The sequence below is a fragment of the Apis dorsata genome, unplaced genomic scaffold, assembly GCF_000469605.1.
Source record: "Apis dorsata unplaced genomic scaffold, Apis dorsata 1.3 scaffold_129, whole genome shotgun sequence".
Lineage (NCBI taxonomy): Eukaryota > Metazoa > Arthropoda > Insecta > Hymenoptera > Apidae > Apis > Apis dorsata.
In genome coordinates, this window is record NW_006263422.1 from 252,323 (window position 1) to 278,713 (window position 26,391).

The window sequence follows — 26,391 nt, forward strand, 5'->3', positions numbered from 1 at the left end:
TAAAATATGTGATAATTTTTAACATGTATTAATATTCTGATCATAATAACTAAACTACTTAGTATTACTTTTTTACATATAATTTATTTTTAATTTTATTCTAAATATACATGAACAATAATTTAGAACAATTTTATTAAAATTTCTGTCAGAAATACAAATATATATGAATAATATATATTATCCAAAAAAATAATGACATACATATAGCAGATACATAAATTCCTTTGCTGTTTCTTCGTTAAGTAAATTTATATATGATAGAAGTAGTTATTTATTTTTTCTGAATAATGATTATCTCAATCTATATATTTCATTAATATTATTTAAAAATCTTTTTTTATATGAAAAGTAAAAGTAAAATGATTGGAGGGCGTTATTGTAAGGATAAAAAAATTAAATTGTATTTGTAGAAACGGATAACTTGATGACCTCTTGTGGGAAAGATAGTAAGTTAATGGACCTCTGGTGGCAAACGTGGGAAGTATCTCCACAACATATTAAGCGTTTTACAGTGTAACAGCATCAAAGAAAATTTGTTCACAATTAACAAACAGGTTGTTTATCAGCTTCTGTAAATACGTTTTACTTCATATTAGAAAAAGTTAGAATTTTAATACAGTTTATTGGATTTATTTCTTTTTTTCGAAAATAATTCATATAACCTTTATTAACGTTTTAATTTCGATAGAAATAGGTTTTGTCTTATCTTCACCTATTATATATTTAATTATTTCATGATAAATCAATCAAAGGAAAATTTGTAGTAATAAATATAAATATCGAGGAATCTCAATATTATATTTTATATTGTGAAAGTGAATTTTCTATTCATTTATATTTGAACGTGACGTAGATCTACTATTCGTTACAATATTTTGTGTTAAAGAAACTATAGAATTAATATCATTTTATTAAAATTTACATAATCTCTTTTTTTAATTTAATAAATTATGCAAATATAAATTAAATCAAAATTGTAGGTGTTTTTCATTTATTAAATACCCAACAGTGTATTACATACCATATGTGAATTAAATAAATATAATTTAAAAATCTATTAAATGTAACATTAATGAAGATTAATGCTATTAAAATTGCTTTATGAAATAATAATAGAAAACTTATGTTTATTTACAGAATTAATAACTGCAATGGATTCAGCATAGCAACATTAACTAATATTAAACAACAAATATCGTTTGTCCCTTATTGTCCATTTAGATTACATTTTCTTTTATATATTTAAAGTTATTATATTATCCTATAAATTATTTCATTATGTCTGCAAATACTCAATTTGCAAATCCTCCACCAGCTATAAGTTTACCTAATATGTCTGTGCCACCTCCTGCTACTCCAAATTTATCAGCTCCACCTCCTAATTTAACTACTATAAACACATCTGGAAGTTACCAGCATCGATATACCAATCATAGGGATGGAGCAAGAGGATTTTTTAAACCGTTTAGACCTTATCATGCACCAAAAATTGTTGCTGCTGGCCAAGATACATTACAAGATGAGTTTGATGGAAAAAGACTTCGGAAATCTGTTATGCGTAAAACTGTAGACTACAATTCTGCTATTATAAAGAGCTTAGAGGTAATTCTTAATAGAATTCTATATTTTGAATATAATTCTGATAAATAATAATAATGTTTATGTTAATGTAATGTTATATTTTTTATTTATAGAATCGAGTATGGCAGAGAGATTATAGGGACAGACGTGCCCTTCAACCAGATGTAATGTATTATCCTGATCTACTTCCACCACCTAGTTATGTTGATAATCCCATAAATGCAGTTACTACAAGATTTGTAAAAACTGCAACGAATAAAATGCGATGTCCTATCTTTTGTATGGCTTGGACACCAGAGGGAAGACGTCTTGTTACTGGTGCATCTAGTGGGGAATTTACTTTATGGAATGGTCTTACATTTAATTTTGAAACTATTTTGCAGGTATTTTATATACATTATTTATAACTTAATATTAATTAAATTTCTGCATAATTTACTGTATAATTTATTATTCTATTATCTATTATTAATTTTTATAATTTCAATAAAAAACTTCCTGTAAAAAAGAAATTTCAAACATTTGCAAAAATTTAAAGTTTGAGTATTATTAATATATTATTTGCCTTACAAAATATATGCTAGTTTCAGATACATTAATAAACAATTGCTTTTGTCTGTGTAGGCACATGATAGTCCTGTGAGAACAATGGTATGGTCACACAATGAGAGCTGGATGGTTACAGGAGATCATGCAGGCTATGTGAAGTATTGGCAGAGCAACATGAACAACGTCAAGATGTTTCAGGCGCACAAAGAAGCGATTAGAGGACTCAGGTATACCATCCACCACACTAGTCCTTACGTCTCTTGCGCCACTGTTATCGATGATCCGTCCATCCTTGCTGTAGTTGAGATATCGGACATGACTCTCATTCTCTTCCTTTTCTGGTTTTATAATATTTTTGTTTTGAAAACATTGATTCTTGTATGGGTACACAGGTGATTTTTAGAATTTTTCATAGATTGTATTTGTCCTGGTATTAGTTGTATGGGAAATATAAATTTTCAGGATTTAGAAAATTTCTGTGATATAAAATCTAGGATGAAAATCTATTTCCTATACTATACAGCGATCTATTATTATAAATCAATTTTCTCATTTTTCTTATTAAGATTTTCATTGCATTTAATTTTTAAGTAATTTTATGATATTAAACATGAAGCTTTCTATATTAAAAAAACAATATAATAATGCTACAAATATTGAATGATATTATACAAGTAACTAGTTATTTTTATTTGATTTAAATTAAATTTTTTAATAAAGTTAAATATTTCATAATCTTTTGAGATTACTAAATTTTTAAAATCTTCATATTCACATACATCATAATATTCAAAATTGATCAGCAAGGATAGTGTTCTGTCAAATATATTGTATGTGTATTAATATGAAACTTATCATTTGTATTCATAGAGTCTTAGGGACCTAAATGAATCTATATGGTCCACTAGATTATGATAGTAAAAATATATTATTTTTATACTGAAAGATCTGAGAAAAAATAAAATAAATTAAAAAAAAAAAGATTAGGTCCTTATGGCTCATAGATATGAATTTATATGGTTAGATTATTGGGTAAAATGTATATATTTAGAATGACGAATAAACAAACAAAAATATAAATACAGCAATACCTAGTCGAGATTCCCATGGAATTACAATAAAAATAAATATCCTGTGTCCTTCTTTACATCCAAGTTTTTAATAAAGTTAAATAAAAAATAAAAATATTTGCAATATCATATGTTTCTGAAAATAAAATATTTTCTCTTTGGTCTGTGTCACTTGTACCCTTTTGCAGATGAGAGAGAGAGAGAGAGTAACAGAGAGATATAATAAATTTCATGTACACTTCGGACATTTTTTTTGTGCAATAAATGTTGAACTTTTGAAAAAATATCACTCTTGGTATATCATTCGGTGGTCATGTGGCATCAAAAAGACTTCTATTTTCATGACAATGAAACAGTTTCTTGCTTGATCAGCAATAAATTTTGTTTGAGTGCCAGATATGACTGTCGAAGATGGTTTTTTGTTTATTTACAATATTTACACTTAGATCTTCCTTTTATTACTGATGTCTGTTTATTCCTCAAAATGAACTACAGTAAAAAATCATTATGCGCGTTTTTAAAACATTAAATTATTGGTACATCATTTTTTTAATTGACCTAAAAATGAACTTTTTTTAATATATTCTTATATATTATTATATAAACGTTTTTCATACAAATATAATTTATGCTTAACTCACAAAATATAGTAAAGAAGTAAAGAATATTAGTAATGATAATAATAGCTTTCTATGCATTTAATTTAAATAATTTAACAAATAATCCTTTATAAGTTTGTTAGTTAATTTTATTTAATTTGCTAAATATAATATATTTAAGATAGATTTATCAAGAATGCACATGTAGATATGCAAATACCTAATTTATTTAGCTAATGGTACTGTAAAAAAAAAAGAAGGATATAATATTCTTTGCTTGTTTCATATACATATAAATAAATATTGCATGTGTAATATATATATTTAACAAGCAAAATGACAAATCAGTAATAAATGTAAGCTTGTATGTTTTTAACTTCAATTCTTAATTCATATTTTGATATCATATTATAATAATGTCCGTAAGGTGTACTATATGTTTTATGAAATGTTTTATTAAATATAAATAAATTTCTCATGTTCTGTTTCTTTTCCGCTTTGAATATATTGCACTTGTAAAAGGATAGAACTTCAATAAAAATTAATAAATCTCAATGTGTAATCAATTTTTCATTATGTTACATTACTATTTTATTATCTGACTTTATACGCGTGTCTAATAAAATATGTATTATACATTCTATAATACTTGTTTCATTGAGAAAATTCTCATTGTGAGCATTTGCAAATAAAGAATTGCTTTATAAATACATAACAGCGTATTGTTTAAATATAATTCTTGTTTTTTGGGTGGGTAGTTTCAGCCCAACGGATCACAAACTGGCAACATGCAGTGATGATGGAACTGTCAGAATTTGGGACTTTCTTCGGTGTCATGAAGAACGAATTCTCAGGGGTATACATTACATTATTTTTTTTTAAAGTTCTCTCTCTCATTAATGTAATATTAAATATAAACTTTTCGTTTATATTTTATTTATTGCTTATATTTTAAATAGATAAATAAAAAATAATATTAGATAATTATATGTTGATATTAACATAATTATTTTTTAGGTCATGGAGCTGATGTGAAATGTGTACACTGGCATCCGCAAAAAAGTCTAGTCATCTCTGGGAGCAAAGATAATCAGCAACCAGTTAAATTATGGGATCCAAAAACTGGACAATCTCTTGCAACTTTACATGCACATAAATCAACAGTTATGGATGTTAAATGGAACGAAAATGGAAATTGGCTAGTAACTGCGTCACGGGATCATTTGCTCAAATTGTTTGATCTTCGAAATTTAAGTCAAGAAGTTCAAACATTTCGTGGTCATAAAAAAGAAGCTTCTAGCGTTGCGTGGCATCCAAGTCACGAAGGTCTCTTTTGTAGTGGCGGAAGTGATGGAGCTATTTTATTTTGGCACGTCGGGTATGCTTTCAGTATTTCTTCTAATTTAATTTTTTTACATATTATTTATATCATGATTGATTTTTAGAGCTGATAAAGAAGTAGGTGCGATAGAACAAGCTCATGATAGTATAGTCTGGACATTAGCGTGGCATCCATTAGGACACATTCTGTGTTCTGGTAGTAATGATCATACTTCAAAGTTTTGGACACGAAACAGACCTGGAGATTTAATGAGAGACAAGTATAATCTCAATACTTTACCTGCAGGATCGGCTGGTGTTGATGATCACGAAATTGGTACTATATGTTATGAGAATAACAAAAAGAATCTTGTAAACAAAATTAAAGAAATTGGATATTTTGTTATTGCTTTGATTATTTCATAGCCGATGAAGCAGCCGTCATACCTGGTATGGGACCAGAAGATAGAATCAATGCTGATGGTGAACCAGAAGACAAAAGCGGTGGTATTCCTGGTTTAGATTTGGATCATGCAGTTGATGAAGGCAAGAAATTCGCTAATAAAAAAGTTCCATATAGCAAACCGATTCCAAGAAATTTTCAAGCTCAATGGAATGAAATGGAGGCAGAGGATATGGAGCAGGTAGAAGCTTTAAATGCATTTGTAAATCAATTAATTGAAACTACGCCAGGAGCAGTACCTCTAAACGAAGTGACACCAAATGGTATTATATTATATGGAAAAATGATTCCCGTTGAACGTAAGTTTTAATATATAAAAATTCAATTATTATAATTTTAAATAGAACTTTAAGATTATTAATTATTTATTAATTTTATAGCCGGTTCTAAGTTAGCAGAAGCAATTAGTAAAGGAAACGATGCCATAAATAAATTAGTATTCTCCGGAGAAATAGAAGAACTACGGGACGTTGTAGGTCCACCGGATAATATGGATGATTCCGAAGAATATTTGCAAGACGACGGCGAAATAGATTATTCTAAAGTACCCGATATTGAACTTCCTCCACCTTTACCTAGTTCCAAGTTCGCACAGAATCCCGAATTATTAAAAGCTTTGAATCGTGGTGGAAAACGAAAGTTTGATCAACTGATCGGTTGGAGTGATGGTGGAGCCAGTGATCGAACGTCGAAGATTCATCAACCGGTTTTCGGCGGAGTGATGACAGAAGACTCACAATCTAGTGATACCGATTTAAGGTATACCGGAGCAAAGTCAAATCAACACTCCAACGAGACCAATTCTTTTCATAGTGGACAGGATGAAGATCTCAGGAAACTTCCTCATGGTGAAAGCACTAGAAATACAAATCGCGACGAGGACTTACGGTTTAACATATCCAGCGGACCTGGAAGGCCTAGTTCGCGTTCTGATTATGATGTAAGAAGTAACTTTGCAGATAAGGATTTTAGGAGTTCTCATGGATTTTCTTTGAAGAAGCCTTTGGACAACGATATTTATGATGACAGAGATAGAGACAGTAGTTCGCGATGGGATGATGAAAAATCGATGAATGATGGGCCCAGGAAAGGGGATGGTGGTTTTTCAAACAATTTCGATAAACGCGATAACATACCCATAGGTATAGGCATAAGTAACAATATGCCCCATTTAGGCAACAGTATATCTCATATATCGAGTCATCATAATATGCAGAATATTAATCCTAATATGACTCCTCCCATTCCAAGTTTAGTGCCACATCCAAATATGTCCCAGCATCCTATGCAGAATAAACCACTACATCCTGGTATGCAAGGAATTGATGGTCCCATGCACATGATGCATCATCCTAATATGCATCCTGGTTTTGGTCCTAATGGACCCCCACCTGGAAATTTTGGTCCTAATTTTAGACCACCAAATGGTAATTTTGGACCTAATCAACACTTTAGGCCGAGTCCATTACCTCCATTTGGACCGAATCAAGGACCATTCGGTAACAATTTTCAAGGTTTGCCAAATTTTCGTGGACCGAATTCTGGTCCGCCCAATTTTGATCGACCTGGATTCGGTCCTGGTTTTCGAGGTCAGAATCCTGGACAAAATCCAGCAAATAATTTTAATTCAAATTTTGGTAATTTTGGAAATAAACTTGGACCTAATCGAGGTCCCATGAATAGGGGACCTAATGACAATAACATGGGAAGAATGGGAAGGAGTGGGTATAATAATCGCGGTAGAGGACGCGACGGTGATCAACCACGAGGCATTCGAGGAAGAGATAATTATTGAAATTATTCAGAATGAAAGTGTCTGCATGTTATATGTATGTTGACATACTGCCGTTCGCCCTGCACGAATGATCCGGTTGTTCCGTAATAGGTTGTACAGTTATCGATAATGAATTTTATGCGTAGAACGGTGGTATTCTGTAAGAGCATTGCAGTGTAAAATAACGACCCATATCAGACACGTTGCGAGCCATTTTGTATTCTGTGCTAAAAAAGAAACTCGAAGTGGGCGTTAATACAGCGTGCTTGGATGAAAGTATATTTTCTTTTTCCGAAAGGACTTTATTTGAAGAGAATTGTCCTTTTGCCAGAAAAAGCGACTGATTATCCATATTCTAGATGACTAGATTTCTAAATAATGCAAGAGATGAATTCGTGCCGGAAGCAAGTGCGACCTCTTTCCCGCAACTTGTAATACTTGCACGAGTGTACAAGTGTGGTGAATCGTATAAAGCCGCAGAAATTGTAATATATAAGATATAACCAATGACTCACCGATATTATTCCGATTAAAAAAAGGATAAAAAAAGGATAAAAAAAGAAAAAAACAACTGTTCACAAGCTGCCTTGCGAAAGAAATTTTCTTGTTCCGATTTTGAGAATTGATTGAGCGTGCGGGAATAGGGTAGAGAAGCATGTGGAGCATGTTGAACGTTTCGTAATTGTTACTGGTCGTCAAAAAATTGTGAACCAGAACAGTTTACCTATCAATTATTAATAAAAATGAAGTACGATGCAGAATTATTCGATTAAAGCTCTGCCCCAGAAATAATTTATAGATATTAGATATAGATTTATCTTAACTATATACATAAAAATAGTTCAAATGTATGATGTATAAATATATATATTTTAATTCTATCCGTAAAATATTTTATGCATTAAATTGCATTTAAAAATACTTTTTTAATACATGATTCATAATTATTATTTATTTATAATATATATCACATTTATTTTTTTGACATTCTGTTCATACCGTTACGTTACTTCCGATATTTGATAGTTGTGTTTTAGTAACAATCATTCTCACGCCATGCTTTTTTAAAGTAATATAATATTTAATACAATGGGTAAAAAAGGAAAAGTAAGAAGTGGCAATTTAGGAAAATCTTTGATTAGAGATCGTCTTAGTTCATTTAGAAATAAAAGAAATGTTGATTCATCTATGGTAAGGTAATGCCTTCATTCATAACCTGTTCGTTTTTTGAACATGAAAAAGAATTAAATGATAAATAATTTTCAATATTCTAATTGTATCTTCGATTAGCTTCACACCACCGAATTAAATGATGGTTACGATTGGGGACGTCTTAATCTTCAATCCGTCACAGAAGAAAATTCTTTTCAAGAATTTCTTTCTACTGCAGAGTTAGCAGGAACCGAGTTTCATGCCGAGAAATTAAACATCAAATTTGTTAATCCAAAAAGTGGAATCGGATTACTTTCTAAAGATGAAAAAGAGAAAGTATTGGAGTCACAAAAGAAAAATAAAACACTTCTGAAAATACCAAGAAGGCCAAAATGGGATAGTTCTACTACAGCTCATGAATTACAAAGCAAAGAAAGAGAAGAATTTTTAGAATGGAGACGTTCTCTTTCTATGTTACAAGAAACAGAGGGATTAATGTTAACTCCATATGAAAAGAATTTGGAATTTTGGAGACAATTATGGAGAGTAGTAGAACGCAGTGATATTGTTGTACAGATAGTTGATGCGAGAAATCCACTTCTTTTCCGTTGTGAAGATTTGGAATTGTATGTTAAAGAAGTAGATTCTAAAAAGATGAACATAATATTGATTAATAAAGCAGATTTTTTAACAGAAGAACAGAGACAAATATGGGCAGAATATTTTACAAATATTAAATTAAAAGTTGCATTTTTTTCTGCCATATTAGCAGTTGAGAAAGAAAAGATAAAAGATATAATAGAAGAAGACTATTCTGAGAATGAACAAAATAGTGACATAGAAAATGATGATAGTGATAAATCATTATATACTTCAGAATTTGCTTCAGAAAGTGAATATGAAAGTGCAGATGATGGTAGTAATAATACCAATATTGAAAATGAGAAGAAAATAAATTGTAAAGACAATAAAAACAATATAAATGATTTAAAAATAGAAAAGAAAATAGATAAAAAAAATATAGAAGACAATATAGAGGTAAAAAATTCATCAGAATTGTTAAGTAGAGATCAGTTAGTATTATTTTTTAAAACAATTTATAAAGATGAAACATATACAAAAGGAATTACAACAATTGGTTTAGTTGGCTATCCAAATGTAGGTAAGAGTTCTACAATAAATGCCTTGTTAATGGACAAGAAAGTATCAGTATCTGCAACACCAGGTAAAACAAAACATTTTCAAACATTATTCTTGGATAAGGATCTACTTCTTTGTGATTGTCCTGGATTAGTAATGCCCTCTTTTGTTTGTACAAAAGCTGAAATGATTATACATGGTATATTACCAATTGATCAAATGAAAGATCATGTACCTTCAATTACATTATTAGGTACTTTAATACCAAGGCATATTATAGAAGATCTTTATGGAATTATGATACCTCTACCATTAGAAGGAGAAGATTCTGATCGTTCTCCAACTGCAGAAGAAATTTTAAATGCTTATGGATGTATGTGTTTATTATTTGAATATGTAATAATTTATATTTATTTTTATATTTTCCTTTATATTTTATATTTTCCTTTATATTTTTATTATTTATTAGATAGTAGAGGTTTCATGACACAAAATGGACAACCAGATAATCCACGCTCCGCACGATATCTTTTGAAAGATTTTGTAAATGGTAGATTGTTATATTGTGTTGCACCACCAACAATAGAACAAAAAAAATTTCATACATTCCCTTCACGAAAAAAAATAATTTCTGAAAATAAACATTTACCGCCTAGAACAGTGCGCGCGAATAAAGGAAGTAAAATTACGTCAGAAGATGTAGATAAAGTATTTTTTCAAAATAATATTTCTAATATTCATGTAAAAGGAGTGATTGGAAAAATGCATAGTTTATGCCGATCTAGTTCTAAGTACGTAACATTATTTTATATTTATTTGATAAAGTCATTTTTGTATAATTATTGACAATAATTCATGTATAATAATAAGTAATGGAGCGTATCATTTTGAATATTTTAATAATTATTGTAATTTTTTCAGCGATATAGGATCAATAACTGGTTCTACACAGAGTTTGTTGCTTGAAGAAAAACCATGGAAAAAGATTAACAAACATTCGAATAAAAAAAAACGTGAGAAAACAAGAAGATTATACGCTCATCTTGATCAACATTGATTTTATGAATATTTATATTATATTGTGAGAATTGAAGGCCTTTTCGCTATATAACAGCGGATCATATTTTGTAATATACAAGTCTCTGTATTCATAAGCACATCAGAGACTCATATCAATTCTACATACCACAAATACATTCTAACAGTAAAATATATACGTATATAAGAATAGTTTATTATTATACTTATATGCGTATATATTATAAAATTAAAATATTTCATAATTTATATTCTTTATTCTTTAATGTCTCCTAATTCCTCTGATACCAGCATCTTGGATTACTGAATAAGTTCAATAATCTCATTGTGTATATCTTGCCATGGAGTACAGATATAATATAAATGTAATGGTAGATCCCTAAAACGATTTCCGTGGAAAGCAATAATTCGTTAAATAGGAAGCGCGGATCGAATTCCTACTTGTTGCTAAAACGGAACTCGCTCCACATTATCTGATTCAGAGAATGTGGTGGTACATTTATAGTTTATAATTTAATCTGTTTTTATAAGTTAAGTTGTGAACACCAAGTTCTTGTTATATAATAGGCTTTTCAATAAAAAAGTACTGTATGTAAAATTGTTCTTGCAAATTTTGATTCAAATTCATGAAGTAGTTCATCTATGTCATTATCTAAGTCCTCACTATTTGCCAGCTAGAAAAATAAATTTTTGTTAGCCAAAAAATTATAGAAGCACGTAAATATAGAATTTTAAATGAATTTTGAAGTTACCACAGTGACTAATTCACAAATAAGGAATGATCCCACTGTAGCTTCTTCATGATTATCCTGAATGTCAATATTAATCAAATGTACAGGTTGACTATCTTCTTGAGTTCTAGATTCCATGCATTCAATTACTTGGTCATATACACGTTCTTCACAAGTAATTAAAATATCAAATTTATCTTTGGATAATTGAAATCGTTCTGGTTTAGGTTTTATTCTACGATTTCTATCTAACATGTGCAATAATCCATTTTGTGTGTAACTAATATTATGATTAAGGAAGTTTTTACTTTCAATTATTTCATAAACTTTATTGTAATCTCTAAAAAAAAAAAAAAAAATGTAAAAGAATAAAAATTAAAAAAATATAAATCTTAAAATCAATAATTTTGTTCATGTTCTAATAAAAAGAAAGAAAAAATTTATTTATTTAATAATAAGAAAGGATACTATTGCTTGTCTTTTGATAAAAGATCATTATAGATTTCATCATAAGAAGTTCCAAAGTCATATATGTTAGGACGATCAGGTGCATTTCCAGGAAGCTTGACTTTATCACCAGTTCCAAAAGATTTTACATTGAAGCCTTTTTTACTGAAAAAGAAAAATAAAAATTTAATTTGATTAATACTTTTACTTAATTAAATAATTTATAATTTGATTATTATTTGAATCAATTACCTTAAGAAGGCATGGGCTTCCATACTTCTATTCATATTGCTAGAACATATTACAGCTACGCTGATAGAATTTGATGCTGGCATTGTTCTAAATAATTTAATGTTTAAAAAAAAAAAATCACAATATAAAAAAGCGTAATATCACTTAACCTTAAGGATCGTTACGCTGTCTGTCACATTCGAAACATTTGTTAACGTTATATAAAATTTAATACAGAATAAGTCGTTTCCCAGAATGTTAAAGTATAAAAGGAATTCGAATTGTTCTGATCGCGAAAAATTCTGAAAATCTGTATGATTAAAATTAATATCGTACGTTCTCTACTTATCGTATACTCATAGTAAAATTCGTAATGAAAATGCTCTACTTATATATTCTTACGCTCACATTTGGCAGTTCATCGTTGGACAGTGACATCTGCGTTTATATGAGAAGCTCAATCATTAAGAGAATCGACAGTCAGTAACGCAACATACGATGCGTCGGTGTAGTTTGTGGTAAATGTTGAATTTTTATCGACCAATGCTCAATGACGTCATAAATAAGCTTCAAACCCGCCAGTTTAATGTGCTTCGAGGAAGTCTGTGTATGAATTAAAGGTAAAATTAATTATAAAATATTAAGATTTAAAAGTTTTTTCTGTCAATCGTTTACGTTTGTATTATACGCAGTTTCTTAAGACTTCTAACCTAACTTATCAATACACATTATAAAGTATTCAGAATATGGTGACATACGAGTTTGTTGATCGAAGCTTTATATGTGTAAATATGTTCATTTAATTCATATTCATATATATCATAAAAAAAATATACAAAAATTCAAAGTACAAAGTTGCGATATTATATTATATTTTAAGAGAGATATTTTAAAAGGGATAAGTTTTAAGGGCATTGAGTTATCATAAGATTAATATATATTTTCTTTTAAATAGGTACAACGTGAAGCATAATTTGTAAACAATCTATAGAGAGGAAAGTGTGTATGTGAGAAAGAAGTAAATCTTTTTTGCATATTTTTTACTACAGAACCAGTCAGAGCAGTTTCAAGACGGCGATGCGGTGAGTGAAAAATCAATAAATAAAACAGTAATTAACCACATAAAAATATATCGTGTGACATAATATATTTTTATTCATGTACGAACGCATAGAAACTCCATTTTGTTTTAATGCGCATCTTCATCAATATTTTATATATCGATCTATCGATATTATTTTTATCGATATTATTCTCGAAAATAATATAATTTGAAATTTAAAAATTTGCACAATTTTTTATTGAAAAAAAGAAAATGAATCTAAATAATTCTATAAATATAAAAATTATTGCGGTACATAATAAAGAAAAAATGTATTAAAAAAGGAAGAAAGATGCTAAATTATGCCAGTTACTAATTAATTTATGTGAATAAGATAGTAATATATCATTTAAAATTATATTTATTCTAATTATTATTTTAATCAAAATTTTAATTATTTATTATTTATTTTATTCTTTAAATTTTAAATATTTTATTAATACAAACAAGGAAGAGAAAAAGAATTCAGAAAGACTATCGAATATATTTGTTGTTGTTAAATTACACAATGTCGCATGATTGTAAATTTGTTGCAAAATCGTCAAATAACAGAGGATGTAGGCAATGAAAATTATGGTTTCGAGGCTAGAATTAAGGCGGAGTTTGTATCTCGATCTCGACAAGACTTTAATTTTGCGATCGACCAATCCTTCAATTTTTTTTAATTTCTAAACTCTTCTCCTACTTGAATTTCTTTTTATTTACCAATTATTTACAAATTTCGCTTGCAAGGGATTAAGAAAACGTTGTCTTGAAAAAAAATTTGTTTTTATTGTTTTTCCATTTAGGAATTAAAATTTTTTTTTTTAAATATACAAATTTAAATATTAAAATTTCAAATATCTAAAGATTAAAAAATTTTTTTTTAAATATTTCAAAGTTCAAAGACTTAAAAATTTAAAAATTCAAGAAATTAAAGATTGAAAAATTTCAAAGATTTGAACATTTAGAAATGCATTAAATTTACAAATCCAAAAATTCAAATATTTCGTTCTTTCACATCTCGAAATATTACTTGTACATCTGGAACGTACGAATTGTCGCTTTTTAACCTATCCGATATTAACGTAATTGAGAAATTGTCCTTTGAAAAGCGTCAATTGTTGCGACACAGAAACGATCTTCAATCTGCATCCGTCTTTAAATTTGTTCCTTTACTAGCCGATTGTCTATTCTGGTTGATTACTTCAACTCTTTTCATCGTTTGTTTCGTTAAGCAAACTGATCGACGATTAACGAAACTAATTTAGATCCGCGACTCGTCTTTTTCTATTGTTCCCAATAGATCTTGTTACTCGCATACTTTATGTTTTTACCATGAAAGGGAATGTGATTCGTTCAAGATTCGTATGACTTGAATAAAAACAAATTTCGGAAAGGATTGGTTTACGTTTTAGCATACTAAAATGAATTTTTTATTTTTTTAAAATTATAAAGAACGTTATTAACGTAAGAATATCCAGGATCTTTTGACAAAAATAAGATATTATTTTTAAAATATTATTATATTGGGATTATTATATAGAAACAATAAATTATATAAATTTTTCTATTATTCATTTATTTTTCATCAATTTTCTCGCGTAACGAAAAATAGGATAATTATAATAAAAATATGAAGTACGAATACATATAAAATTATTGTTTATTCTATAATACTAATTTATCATTCTAAAGTCGGCGTGCGTGTTAAATGTGAATTAAAATGTAATTACATAATTTAATTTTGATACCTCATATGATAAATTTTTTATTACGTGGTAAATGATTATTGAGTCTTTAAATATTTTGTTAAAACGGATGCTAATGTCTCTTTGCCTTCAACGGAAGTAAAAACGTCATTAATGGATGTTGGATGAGATATACATGATGTCTGCTTATACTAGAAATTTCACAAAGATGCCAGTCATGAATTTAAATTGAAAGAATCTCGGTATCGGGAAAAAGGAACGTATGTTAAACGTTTTTTTATTTTTTATTTATTAATAGTATAATAAAGAAATACAATCATCTTTCATTTCTTGAAAAATTATACAAGAAATTAATTATTTGAACTGATAAAGATTTATTTTGAAACGATGAAAATAAGATTTATTAATTTTATTTTTCATTGCGATTCAATCATATTTTACCGTTTATAAAACTAACAATCATAAATGAAATAAGAATTAAATTAAAAGAGTTCGATTAACTGTTCCTCGTGATATTTATTTTGTAATCCAAACTTGTCGTAAGACAAAATAAAAAATTTGAAGGTTGTGCGTGACATAAGAGTGATGTAATCAGAAAAAAATGCTTTAGAAGAGGAATATTAAATTTGCTTTAAAAATTAAATACAAATACCGATTCTTTTTTAACTCTTTAAAATAATCCTTGTTGTTATTCAATTTCAATTTTCTTCAATTTAATTCCAAATCACTTAAATCAAAATTTTATCATTTTTTCGATTTTGTATTATTGGAATTGTAACTTTTTCCAATCTTGATATAAATCACCTTCTTCCGCTTTAATTTCATTGATTTTGTTTCAATGCTGATTCTCCAATTCATCGCAATGCTTCCTATTCTTCACATATTTTTGCTGCTCACATTATTTGATCATAATCTTTTTTAATTTACAATCTTTCCTTCCATTTCGTCTCTCTAATTTCTTTTGTTTTATTCCAATACCTCCTCCATTCCGTATTGATTCGTTTTATACCTCGCTTTGAAGCTAATTTTTCTGCTTCCAATCCGTTCCTATTTCGTCTTAATATTCACCAATCTTCACCGCTCTGATTCTAATTCTTATTTTTCTGCTCCAATCCCCCGTTATTCTTCTCCAATTATTGTTTCGCTCTAATCATCTCCAGCTCGTAATGTTTTCGCTTTAATCGTCTCCAATTTGCAACGTTTCTCTCCGCGATCATCTCCAGCTCGAGGTGCATTTTCGCACCGCATCACTCACTCCTGTCCAATAATCGTTTCACTTCGGCTCGCGTCGCTCATTTCCAGCCATCTTCGTATCGCGTGATCACTCGCAATCTAACGACTCTCTAACTGTACCAAGTTTCTTCTTCCCGGATCGTTTCTCCCCCAAGGCTGATTTCGAATTATCGGATTCCTTCTTTGTCCTTCGATTCCCCCCTCATTCTACGCGGAAGGGCGTATTTATTGCGATTCATTAATAAAACAAAATGCAACCTTCGTCGCCGCTTATCATCGGGATCGTCGTCGAAAGGAAACGGCGTCACCTCGTTCCCTTGCATTATTACCTCACGCACGTTCCCTCACCAACGATCCCTCCGCTCGGTTATCACGGATCCTTGTAAATTATTCCGCGTGTGTACGCGAAGACGGATGTCCTTTGACTTATGGATATTGATGAGGGACGTTCCACCAGCGTGAGCCATCTTGTTGACGTTTCACGCATGTCGTCTGCATAAAATGGCCGGCTTGAACGTCATCCGCGCGATGCAGCCACCTGTTAAATTATAATCAAAGTTATGGCCTGGTCACTCACTCGAATATTAATCGTTCGTACATGCCTCTTATATTCTTCTTTTTTCATCCTCCTCCTTCTTTCTTTCTCTTAGCATTCTCTTAGTATTTTTTTTCTTTAAACATTTCTTATTAAAAATTATTATTTCTTCAATTTATACGCGCGTGGACGATTAGAATTAAAGTGAGGTTAGGGTAATTGTAATTTGGGCGGGAATTTCGTCAAGGGTTTTGCCGGGATGTCTTTCGTAATTATGAAAGAAAAAGTGTATGTAATCTATCATTTCGATAAGTTTGTTAGCGTTAAAGCATAGAAAATTATAGTAGTATTTACGAAACAACTGTCACGCGACCCATGGTGGACGTTGCAGAAAAATCCTTCACACGATTTCGAGCTACTCGAATTAATGACCGTTGGCAATTAAGCCAACTTTCCGAATGGCCAATTGCCAGCGTTTTGGAGATTGCCTTGAACGTAATGTTGAAGCGATTTTAATAATTCCAGTCACAGAATTAATTGAAATTTCTGTGCAAAAATATTTTTTTAATATTTAATTATTTCTCAGAATCATTAAAACTAATTTGAAATAATAAAAGATTCTGGTTATCATTGATTAAAGATCTGTTTCGTATTAGATAGATGTATATTATAGACAGAAAAATAATATTATTTCTAATAATGATAATATATGTTTCTCAACTCAAAGATTTTTCGAATACATTAAAAATCATGGGATGAAAGCCGGGAAAATTAAATCGTGAGTCGTTTCGATGTCGAGAATCGTGTCTGATCTTCAAAACTTGCATACCGATCGAGGACAAATCGTGACACGAATCGGCGAACTTTGATGACATTTATCGGCTGATTTCATGAAATCGAATCGGAGAACGCATGTTTTCCTGTTGGAAAAACTTCGAAAAAATCTTCGCATTCATGACTTCCGCCACTTTCATCGGCGCGCATCGGCCATCGATAAGTTATGCAAATTCACTTGAACGATGAATTTCATTCTGTTTGGTGAGCCTCGTTCGACCAAGAGCTCGCTTATATTTATTCTGGAAATTTAAAATTGCGATTTTAAAAGAAATTTCAGAAAATATATAATATACATATATATATATATCTAATCTACACAAAATGGATCAAAGATCATTTCGTAGAACTCGAAAATGAGATAAAATAGATCGGAAATTATAAAAATAGACTTTGTATTTTTAAAAAAAATCGTTGCATATTAAATTTATTACCGTTAATAGTAGGAAAAACTCATCGAATGACGCTATTGATGGGAGGAAAAACGACGAAGAAAAAAATAACATTAGCGAGTTAAGGAAGTTCTTTGATGTACGCGGAACATTCACAACCTTGATAGGGCATTGCCCCAACATCTTGCAGAGACAGACGAGAACGTGGTAATGTACGTGCTCAGCTGAGATCTCCAAGAGTCGACGAGAATTATCGCTTAACTCGGTCTAGAAAGTGGAAAAATATTCGTTTAACAACACGTGCCATGGTAAAACGTCCTTCTGTTCTTTCTATCGAAATTTTCATCGAAATTGGCGCGGTTGTTGATCGTGTCGAGCAACTTTACCATGTTTCTCTCGATCGCAGCATATAAAGAAAGATCCGTGAAACGATAGCACGCAAAGAAATTACGTAACAAAATATTCTCTCTTACGTTGTTAATTGAAAGCGAAGCTTTTCTTTCATCTTTTCTTCTGCTTCATCTCACGTGTAAAGCGAAATGATGATGATGATGACGATGAGTAGTTAATTTAATTGTTAATTTAATTGGATATAAGAATCTTTTGTTATAAAAAGATGAATCTGTTGATTAAATTTGTGATTACTGTTAAGTAATTTTTGAAAAGGTGGCCATTTTTAAAGAATATGTTGAGTAATATGAAAGTAACATATAATTATCCTATATATTTTAACTACATGATGGACTTTTAAATTTTAATTTTTTCATATAACAATTAAACCGTATAAAATAATATCTAAAAGAATTTCAATTTTCTCCTCCTTCAATCTACATACATAATTTTTAATTATTCTTTCAAACGCGATGTAGTATAGATTGTGGATATCAATTGATTTTATCAGTGTTATAAAAATTTATCACGTATAATTCACAATAATACAGTATCGATCATTATTCTTGGAATAAAAAAAATTTTTTATTTTTTATAAAAGCATTCGATTCTTCTTCCAATTATTATCTTCTTTATTCGTTGTTTGTTATCGTTAGTGAGCAAATATCGAAGGAAACAAAGAAAGATAGTCTAAAAATATTAGAAGAGAGATGGCTGCCGCGCAGATGGACAGACAGGAAGTGCCTTGCCACGTTGCTTTCTCCGAAAGACCTTTCCTCGACGTGTGAAAGCGACGATTGCCCTTAGAATTCCTTTCTCGCCGCTCTCGATTTCGTTCATTGAGATCTGAGGTCGTCGCGATAGCGAAAAACATGATATTTTTCATCGTATAAAAGAATTATTTTAAAAAAATGAAAATTAATACACGGAATCATTTTTAAATTAGATCTTTCTTACACTTTTTAAAAGCTTAGAGATCGTTTTTAGAATTTTTACCCCTCTTTGATTCGAATATTGAATTGGATTTAGGAAATAATATTTTTTTTCTTAAGAATAAGAAAGATAGAGAAGATTGTTCGAAGAAGAAATAATTTTTCATCTATTTCTTGTTACTGTTATTTTATTATTGCTTGAGGAAGCGAGTTCCCTTTGATGTTCAAAAATTTTTCAAGCGAATCTCTCACAATTCTCGAGTGGAGGGCATTTTACCCTCTTGAGAACACGAACAAACAAACTTTTTGCTGTCTTAAACAAACTTTCGCAATGTTACGTAGAAACATAGAGATACGTGATTTCGCATATGAAAAAACATCGATTATTTTGAACATAACGTAGAAAAATGGCCTTTCTAACTAATCTTTTCTAACTTATCTTCGTGTCTCTGAAAAATATTCATATTTTGTCACGACAAATTTTTTTTCCTATGTGTCTTGTTCACGACAAAGGACATGACGAATCCATTGTTTTTGGCGGGCCACCTTGTATAATGGGTTACGAAGAGAATAGGGAACACGGAGCGTACCGGTGCATTTTAATGCTCTTCTTCATCTCTGTATTCTTCGTAGAGCTGTTAAAAGATCGTTCGTTCGAATGATTTTGCCATTCACCAGAAGAGCTATTCAATGATCAGCCGTTATTCCGATAATTTTTTACAAAACATCAGTGGCTTTGTCATCTTTGTTTAATGTTTTCCCATTATCTTCTCAACCAATCATCGTCAACTGTCAAACTCGTCAATTTTTAGGAGAAAATCGACAAATCTTGAGTTTTAATATTAAGATGTGTTATATTGTCGTAATATCTCTTCACGATGACATAAGTTTGAAATATAATTAATTTCCTATAAACTGTTCTTGCGAAATTGATAAAATTGATAAATTTCTTTTAATATTATTAAGAAAAATTTATAATTTGCTCCATAAAGGGTAAAAAAAAAATTAGCAGAAGACGTTTAAATAAAAGTGACAAATGAAATTACGTATAATTAATTAATCTTACAAATATCTAACCTCGATACTTTTTTTTTATGAGCGGTACGTTTCAAAGAGTGAATTCATTCCAAAAAAAGAAATTCTTCCATAGAAGGAAGTCCAATTGCCGCACGCAGGTGTTTCTTTTCACCAACTAGAGGTGCTAGAAAGACAAATCGTTCTCGTCCATCGGGGAGTTGTTTGTTTAACCTTCTCTCACGGTTATTTTTTTCTTCCCATTCCCAATCAATTCAATCGCGTGACTCAACCTCGTCCAACGATCCAGAGTCGTCCAACCTAACCTATTCAACACCTTGCCCAGAGCTCTTAATCGTTGTGCGCCAAGAATATTCGATCAACGCTCGCGTGGGACAATTTGATCGAATATTATCACCGATTATTATGATTTTCGTCACACGTTCCAACCATCTTCGTTCACAATCTAGAAAACGAATATATTCGTACGTGCCGCTCATTCTGTATGGTAATATTCCTGTTCCAAGGGCGAAGATTACCGAAGTGAGTCGAGTTACTGAAACTCGAGCACGATCGGTAACATTCGCACAGTGGGGTGATCATTCGTCTTAGTGACACTTTAAACGTCGCGTCGCGTTCGTTTGATTGTTAGTTGCGAAAGATGAGCAAGATTGTCCTGCTCATCTTTTTACCGTGTTTGTCGCGAATATAGGGGTCGAATTGCGTAATACCAAGTAGTATTTAGAAATGACCTGGCGAGTACACGAGAAATCTGTCTGGCCAATTGCCTTCGACATGTCCACGAATCGCGCGTGATTCGAATTGGAAAAGAGTTCGGATCACTCGTCCTAGACATCGTTCGTGACTGATGGTGGAATCGCGATGATGATGGTATTTATAAAACGAAGTTGAATTAATTTTTGAACGTTTAAGATTATTTTATATTGTGTGTATATATATATATATTTTTATTGTATCGTGTATTTTAAGAAGTAACGGAATTGTTTGTTTATTAGACAAATTATTATTAGTACGGCTTTGTTTCACCAGAGTGCGCAATAAGCACTAAACAATAATCTGGAAAGTTGCGTCATTAACGAATGCAAAAAGGTTTAAGGGAGTTTTCAATTAAACAACAATCATCAATTTCCGGTAATTGTAACGAGATAAATCAACAGATGCACGCGAAATTCCTGTCGTTACGAGGCTCACGAAGGATGCAGAATTATATAACGGAACCATGTTATTGGATGCAATTATCGCATTACATTGCATAACCTTGCTACTTTAAAGTAATCTTCGTGTTCGCACGCTTAACCGATCTTCCTAAATTGCTTCTTTATGCAAAAAAGAATAATTTTTATTTGGATTACACACAAGATCCTGGAATTACTAAGTATATCCTTACGATCAAATTGCAATGATAGTTGAGTAGAAAATTCTTCGCTGAAAATTCTTTATCCGATGAAGTTTCTTTTTCTTTTTTCAGCAAATTTCTCGGTTTATTTCTTTTTTCCCCCGTTCAAACTCTTGACAAAACAGCTCAAAACAATCCAAACGGAATGCCTTTACCGGAATTCCTTTAAAATAACCAAACGAGTTTTCACTATTTCAATTTCTAATTTCTCTCATTCAAATGCACGATATACATTCCTAATTCCTCTCAAAACTTTACAAATTTTAAACTTTACAACTTAACTTTTTGTTAATTGTTATTAAAGAGAGAAGAGGAGGGAAAGGAATAGGAAGAAATATTCGTAGAATTCGTTATATTACATCTCTTCGATTCTTCGTCGTGGAGGCCATAGGATGCGCCACGAGTCATCCATGCGTGCCCTCCATTACTGGTTTCTCGCGCCACGATTTCACGTTTATACGTTCGATCGACCAATGTTTCCGCGGTTTTTCACGCGTCGTACGGTATATCGCATTAAAATCAAAAACGTCACCGACGATTCCACGCATCCTCTCGATGAAGTTGCATAACGGAATTACGCCGGTCTTGGGTATACGATTACCAGAAACAAGTAGAACATCCGGAGACGTTTTTGTCTCGGTTGTCTATCCGTGCCGGGGCATTCAATCTTTATTTAACCCGTTATTACCCATGGACCAGTTCACGTCACGCGGTACACCATAATTCTGTTATCTAATATTCGAGGCAACATCGTTGGACGGCGATACGCGTTAACGAGCCGGCGAGTATACGAGGAACCGTTAGAAACTCGTAAGAATTTTTCGATCTTCCTCCTCAGTGGATACCTGTTTTCTAATATTCTATCTTCCTGATATTACTTGGCGATGAATATGTCTAATAGGGAATATAAGAGTATTCGTTGCAATTTCTGCGCAGAGTTGAACATTATTTTACTTTTAATTCACTTTACTACTCGTTTTGAACTGAAATTAAACAGATGCATATTATAAAATGGAAGAATTATAACGTGTAAATTGCAAATCTTTCGAAAAGGATCATAGCAATCGTCTTCGTCTGTCGAGACGATGGAGACGATGAAAAAGAAGCGATTATCGAGTATTCGCGTGAAAGGATAATAGTCACACTCACAGAGATCGTAGTTCCATTATTTGGCCGATTGTTTAAGAGGTTTTGATCGAGTTTCGAATTACTCGACGTGTGTTGAAGCGTGAAACGAAAAAAAGAAAAAAAAAATTACGATGTTGGAATCGTTGAATTTAAGTAATTGCGAGGAGTAAATTATCACGAAGGAGGCTTCGTGTTTCGCAAGTTAAACGACCGACATAGCGGAATCGGTATCGATGCCGGTCTAAGGTCTAACCTCAGAGTATTAAGCGTTTCGTAACGACGAAAGGTCACTATGCTGATGTACCGTGAAGAGAGACGTCGACTGCCACTCGTTCTGCTATACATCCTTTCCCATAGCCTTTCTCTTTCACCACGAGGATTCTCCCTACTGCTTTACCCGTACTTTCCCGTCATCCTCCACTGTCGACGCTCGTAGACTTTGTTCACATTTTCATTTTTGTTAATTATAAATATTTATTTCGTCAATTCAACAGTAAATCGTTGATTTTTTACTCGATTCCATTTTTCATATCTTTATCTCTTTTTTTCTCTCTCCTTCTCTTTTCTCTTTTAAATAATATCCTTTGAATTTTTAATTCTTATTTCTTTGTATTTTTTTTTTTCTGAAAAAAGAGGTTTCTTTATAAAAATTTTCACGTAAATTTTTTAGTTTATAATTTTCTTCATTTGTCTCCATTTTTTAAATTTTCCTTTTTTTTTTTTTTCTTATGAAAGCACATTCGCTTTTTCTTCTCTCCTCTTCTTTAACTTTTTTTCTTTTTTGCTCCCAAATCTTAAGAAGTTCGTCGTTCAAGAATTTTCCAAGTTTAAAGGTAATTTATTAAAATGGATCAAACGTGTTCACTTTCTATCCACTCCTTTTTTAAATCTCAAATTCGAGACGCTTTTTTACTCTTTGAATTTAAACTTTTTCGAAACTTGTTTCCGATTTATCTTGATTCGACCTTGAAAATTGATTATTGGTCAAGGGCAGAATGATGATCGATTATAGAGGATCGAGATCGATGGCTTATGGGAAAAAAAAACCTGTATCACAATCGATCCAAGGAATTTGGCGAGGAGAGAGATTAATTCCACGAAAGAAATGTTTCATCCATCTCAATTGGATATACGTATACGCGAAAGAAAACATATTTAAATGCTACTGAAGAAGTAGCTGTACTCGAATACCTGTTCGTAACCACAAAACCTGATGATGTTATTTTTAGCACTTATACTTGCTGCTGTCAATCTCTCATATTTCTTAACTATTTCTCATTGTTTATCTCCTCTTTGTTTTTCTCAATCCTTTTTTTTCACACATTTTTTTTTATCAATCCTTTCGAAAATCACTTTGTTTCGTGTAAAATTTTTCCGTCTTTATAATACCTCTTATCAATAATTACAATTTTCGAAAAGAATCATATTAGTCCAATATAAAAAAAAAAAAAAAATTCTCAATCCATACTTCAACATTTCAATCTTCTTCTATCGCATCGCGTTTGAAAATTACTTTCGATAAACATCCCGTTAAGGATAATCATTATCATCCCATATTATTTTATCATCAATCTTTTCTATCACGTTTCCACGATCTTCCACGAAGCAATTTCATATTCTCGAAGGACATTGACCTCAAAATCGACTCATCATCGTCTCATGATTCCCGCCAATCAAGAGACACCGTTCGGATCGATTTCGCCGGTAAATCTTGATCCCCCGATGAAAGTTCGAGCATTCTTCGTAGATTGTAGCCAAGGGTAAATTTCCATTTTGATGGGACGCAGCTGTTCGCGTGTACCACACGGGGCCCGTTAGATCGTTACGTAAACGAGATCGTTCCGGACGATCGAGACTCTCTCGAGACTTGGACGGAATTCCGAGACGAACCTCGACTTTGTAATGAACTGAGGGTGGAAGAGGATGGACGGTGAATTTTTATTATTAACTGGTCGGTTCGATTTTTCTGAAAAATTTTCCTCTTAACTTTTCTTTTCGAATTTCTTCTCGAATTTCTTTTCGAATTTCTTCTCGTTTGACAAATTTAGATTAATATATATTTTTTTTTTTTTTGGAGAACGTACGATAAAAATTAGAATTCTTTTCAGTTTTGTGTAAATAATCTCTTCTTAGATTTATAATCGGTAAAAGGGATTGTTTATAATAATTATATTTGAGATCTTGGAATAGAAATCGTTCGATTTATCGAGACGGGCGTATGTAAGCTTTCCAGAGTGAAATTTTCGTATTTCAACTTTCATTTTCAATATTTTCTTACAACAATACGCCGATCTTGACGTTTTAATTTATTATTAATTGTTAATACATTGCAAATAAATTTTATTTATAATTTACGCGATTATCTTTAGAATATTACACGCTGTCCATCTATTATAAGCAAATTGCATAAGTAGCTAATATATGAAGACAATTTTAACAATCATTCAAAAGTATTTATTATTTTGTAAACTTTAAACTTTAAAGACATTTTAATAAATTAATTTTTTTAATCGTGTAATAATATATTCATCAATTTCAAGAATTTATCTAGCATCAAAAGATTTATTCAATTCGCTTAGTAATTTCTTATATAAGAGGTATCCTCTTTTTTCTTTTTCTTTTTTTTTTTACGAACAATCATCTTATAAACTTCCCTTCGTTGACTGTTAATTTGTATTCTGCACATAGTCAGCCCAAACGCGGCATGGTCAACATTCGTATTATTTTACCAAGGTATTTTATGCCCACCTTCTCCTGGTCACGTGCGAATTTATTTATAGGAACAAAACACCGTTATTAACATACGAATTGATCCTGCCCGCGCAAACGATTGACAATTAACAAAATGTCAATGGATTCGATTAATTATTTACATAATTTTGACATTCTTGTTTAATTTTTACTGAATTCTCAGGTATCGTCGAGTCACAGGTTCAATAAATAAATTTTTATCCGATAAAAATCGTGTCAACAGCTTATTAATTATTATTAAAAAATATGCACATCTTTTGTTTTTTTTCTTTAAAGAGTCGAATAATGATCTTAAAAATGAAAATTTCGAAATTCTCTCTCAGATTGACTGAGATAATAAGTTTCAAACTAATTTTTGCAATATTAGTTATCTGATTTATTATTTTTTTAATAATAGAAATTATTTCATTTTGAATATTATTTTTCGAGCTTTTATCATATTAAAAAAACTTTTCTCGTCCATCCATCTAACAATTAAAATTATCTAACAATTAAAGTTATTGAGAATTAAAAAATCATTCGAAGATGAATAGAGAAAGCGTCACTTTCTACGCTCGAACATGCTCGAACATTTGCAACAGAAATTATTGCTTCTAGATCGACAGATTGCGCGTACCATTTGTTACATGTTCAATGATAAATATTAACGATTTCCTCGTTCCTCCTGTGCCATTATATTTGCAAATTTGGTCGTAGCCGCGTATTAAATTATAAATGAAATATTAGAGGATTGAAACATCGAAAATGCATTTGCTGTGTCCACATTAATAAACGTTCAGATTTATGGTAAAATTGTGAAAGTAGCGATGATTGAAGTGGTAGTGGGAAGGATGGCCTTGAATGATCATAATCTCTACCATAACTATACATATAT

At 30.9% G+C, this 26,391-nt stretch overlaps 4 protein-coding genes across 5 annotated transcripts in view; 3 read left to right on the forward strand and 1 right to left on the reverse strand.

Moving 5' to 3' along the window:
• Positions 1–402: 402 nt before the first annotated feature.
• On the forward strand, positions 403–8,120 carry LOC102673021. The gene is made up of 9 exons (XM_006612881.2): positions 403–557; positions 1,141–1,605; positions 1,698–1,967; positions 2,209–2,360; positions 4,561–4,658; positions 4,820–5,180; positions 5,248–5,459; positions 5,549–5,884; positions 5,966–8,120. The coding sequence occupies exons 2-9, from the start codon at positions 1,282–1,284 to the stop codon at positions 7,378–7,380; spliced, it is 3,168 nt and encodes a 1,055-aa protein (XP_006612944.1). The 5' UTR covers positions 403–557; positions 1,141–1,281; the 3' UTR covers positions 7,381–8,120.
• A 215-nt stretch (positions 8,121–8,335) lies between these two features.
• LOC102673675 (large subunit GTPase 1 homolog) lies at positions 8,336–11,287 on the forward strand. Its single transcript, XM_006612887.1, has 4 exons — positions 8,336–8,550; positions 8,650–10,024; positions 10,121–10,442; positions 10,573–11,287. Exons 1-4 carry the CDS (start codon positions 8,449–8,451, stop codon positions 10,706–10,708), a joined length of 1,935 nt encoding a protein of 644 aa, XP_006612950.1. The 5' UTR covers positions 8,336–8,448; the 3' UTR covers positions 10,709–11,287.
• LOC102673450 (RNA polymerase II subunit A C-terminal domain phosphatase SSU72) lies at positions 10,422–12,568 on the reverse strand. The gene is made up of 4 exons (XM_006612885.2): positions 12,120–12,568; positions 11,889–12,032; positions 11,442–11,700; positions 10,422–11,363 (listed from the first exon to the last, which is right to left on the reverse strand). The coding sequence occupies exons 1-4, from the start codon at positions 12,200–12,202 to the stop codon at positions 11,262–11,264; spliced, it is 588 nt and encodes a 195-aa protein (XP_006612948.1). The 5' UTR covers positions 12,203–12,568; the 3' UTR covers positions 10,422–11,261.
• An 11-nt stretch (positions 12,569–12,579) lies between these two features.
• LOC102673149 overlaps positions 12,580–26,391 on the forward strand; it is a 51,209-nt gene continuing 37,397 nt past the window's right edge. Inside the window, exons 1-2 of one of the 2 annotated variants that reach the window (XM_006612883.2) lie at positions 12,580–12,718; positions 13,054–13,180. The gene's annotated coding sequence lies outside the window, so the exon portion shown is untranslated. Of the gene's footprint in view, positions 12,719–13,053; positions 13,181–20,844; positions 21,113–26,391 lie in introns of those variants that run through there. The other variant, XM_006612884.2, reaches the window with a different exon arrangement.

Bases quoted from the DNA above. Each gene is read 5' to 3' on its own strand.
- LOC102673675 (XM_006612887.1), top strand. From the start codon at position 8,449: ATGGGTAAAAAAGGAAAAGTAAGAAGTGGCAATTTAGGAAAATCTTTG. The intron at 10,025-10,120 runs GTATGTGTTTAT...ATTATTTATTAG, and splicing joins AATTTTAAATGCTTATGGAT to ATAGTAGAGGTTTCATGACA. The intron at 10,443-10,572 runs GTACGTAACATT...TAATTTTTTCAG, and splicing joins TTATGCCGATCTAGTTCTAA to CGATATAGGATCAATAACTG.
- LOC102673021 (XM_006612881.2), top strand. From the start codon at position 1,282: ATGTCTGCAAATACTCAATTTGCAAATCCTCCACCAGCTATAAGTTTA. The intron at 4,659-4,819 runs GTATACATTACA...ATTATTTTTTAG, and splicing joins TGAAGAACGAATTCTCAGGG to GTCATGGAGCTGATGTGAAA. The intron at 5,885-5,965 runs GTAAGTTTTAAT...TTAATTTTATAG, and splicing joins AAAAATGATTCCCGTTGAAC to CCGGTTCTAAGTTAGCAGAA.
- LOC102673450 (XM_006612885.2), bottom strand. From the start codon at position 12,202: ATGCCAGCATCAAATTCTATCAGCGTAGCTGTAATATGTTCTAGCAAT. The intron at 12,033-12,119 runs GTAATTGATTCA...TTTCTTTTTCAG, and splicing joins GAAGCCCATGCCTTCTTAAG to TAAAAAAGGCTTCAATGTAA. The intron at 11,701-11,888 runs GTATCCTTTCTT...TCATAATATTAG, and splicing joins TTATCAAAAGACAAGCAATA to TTACACACAAAATGGATTAT.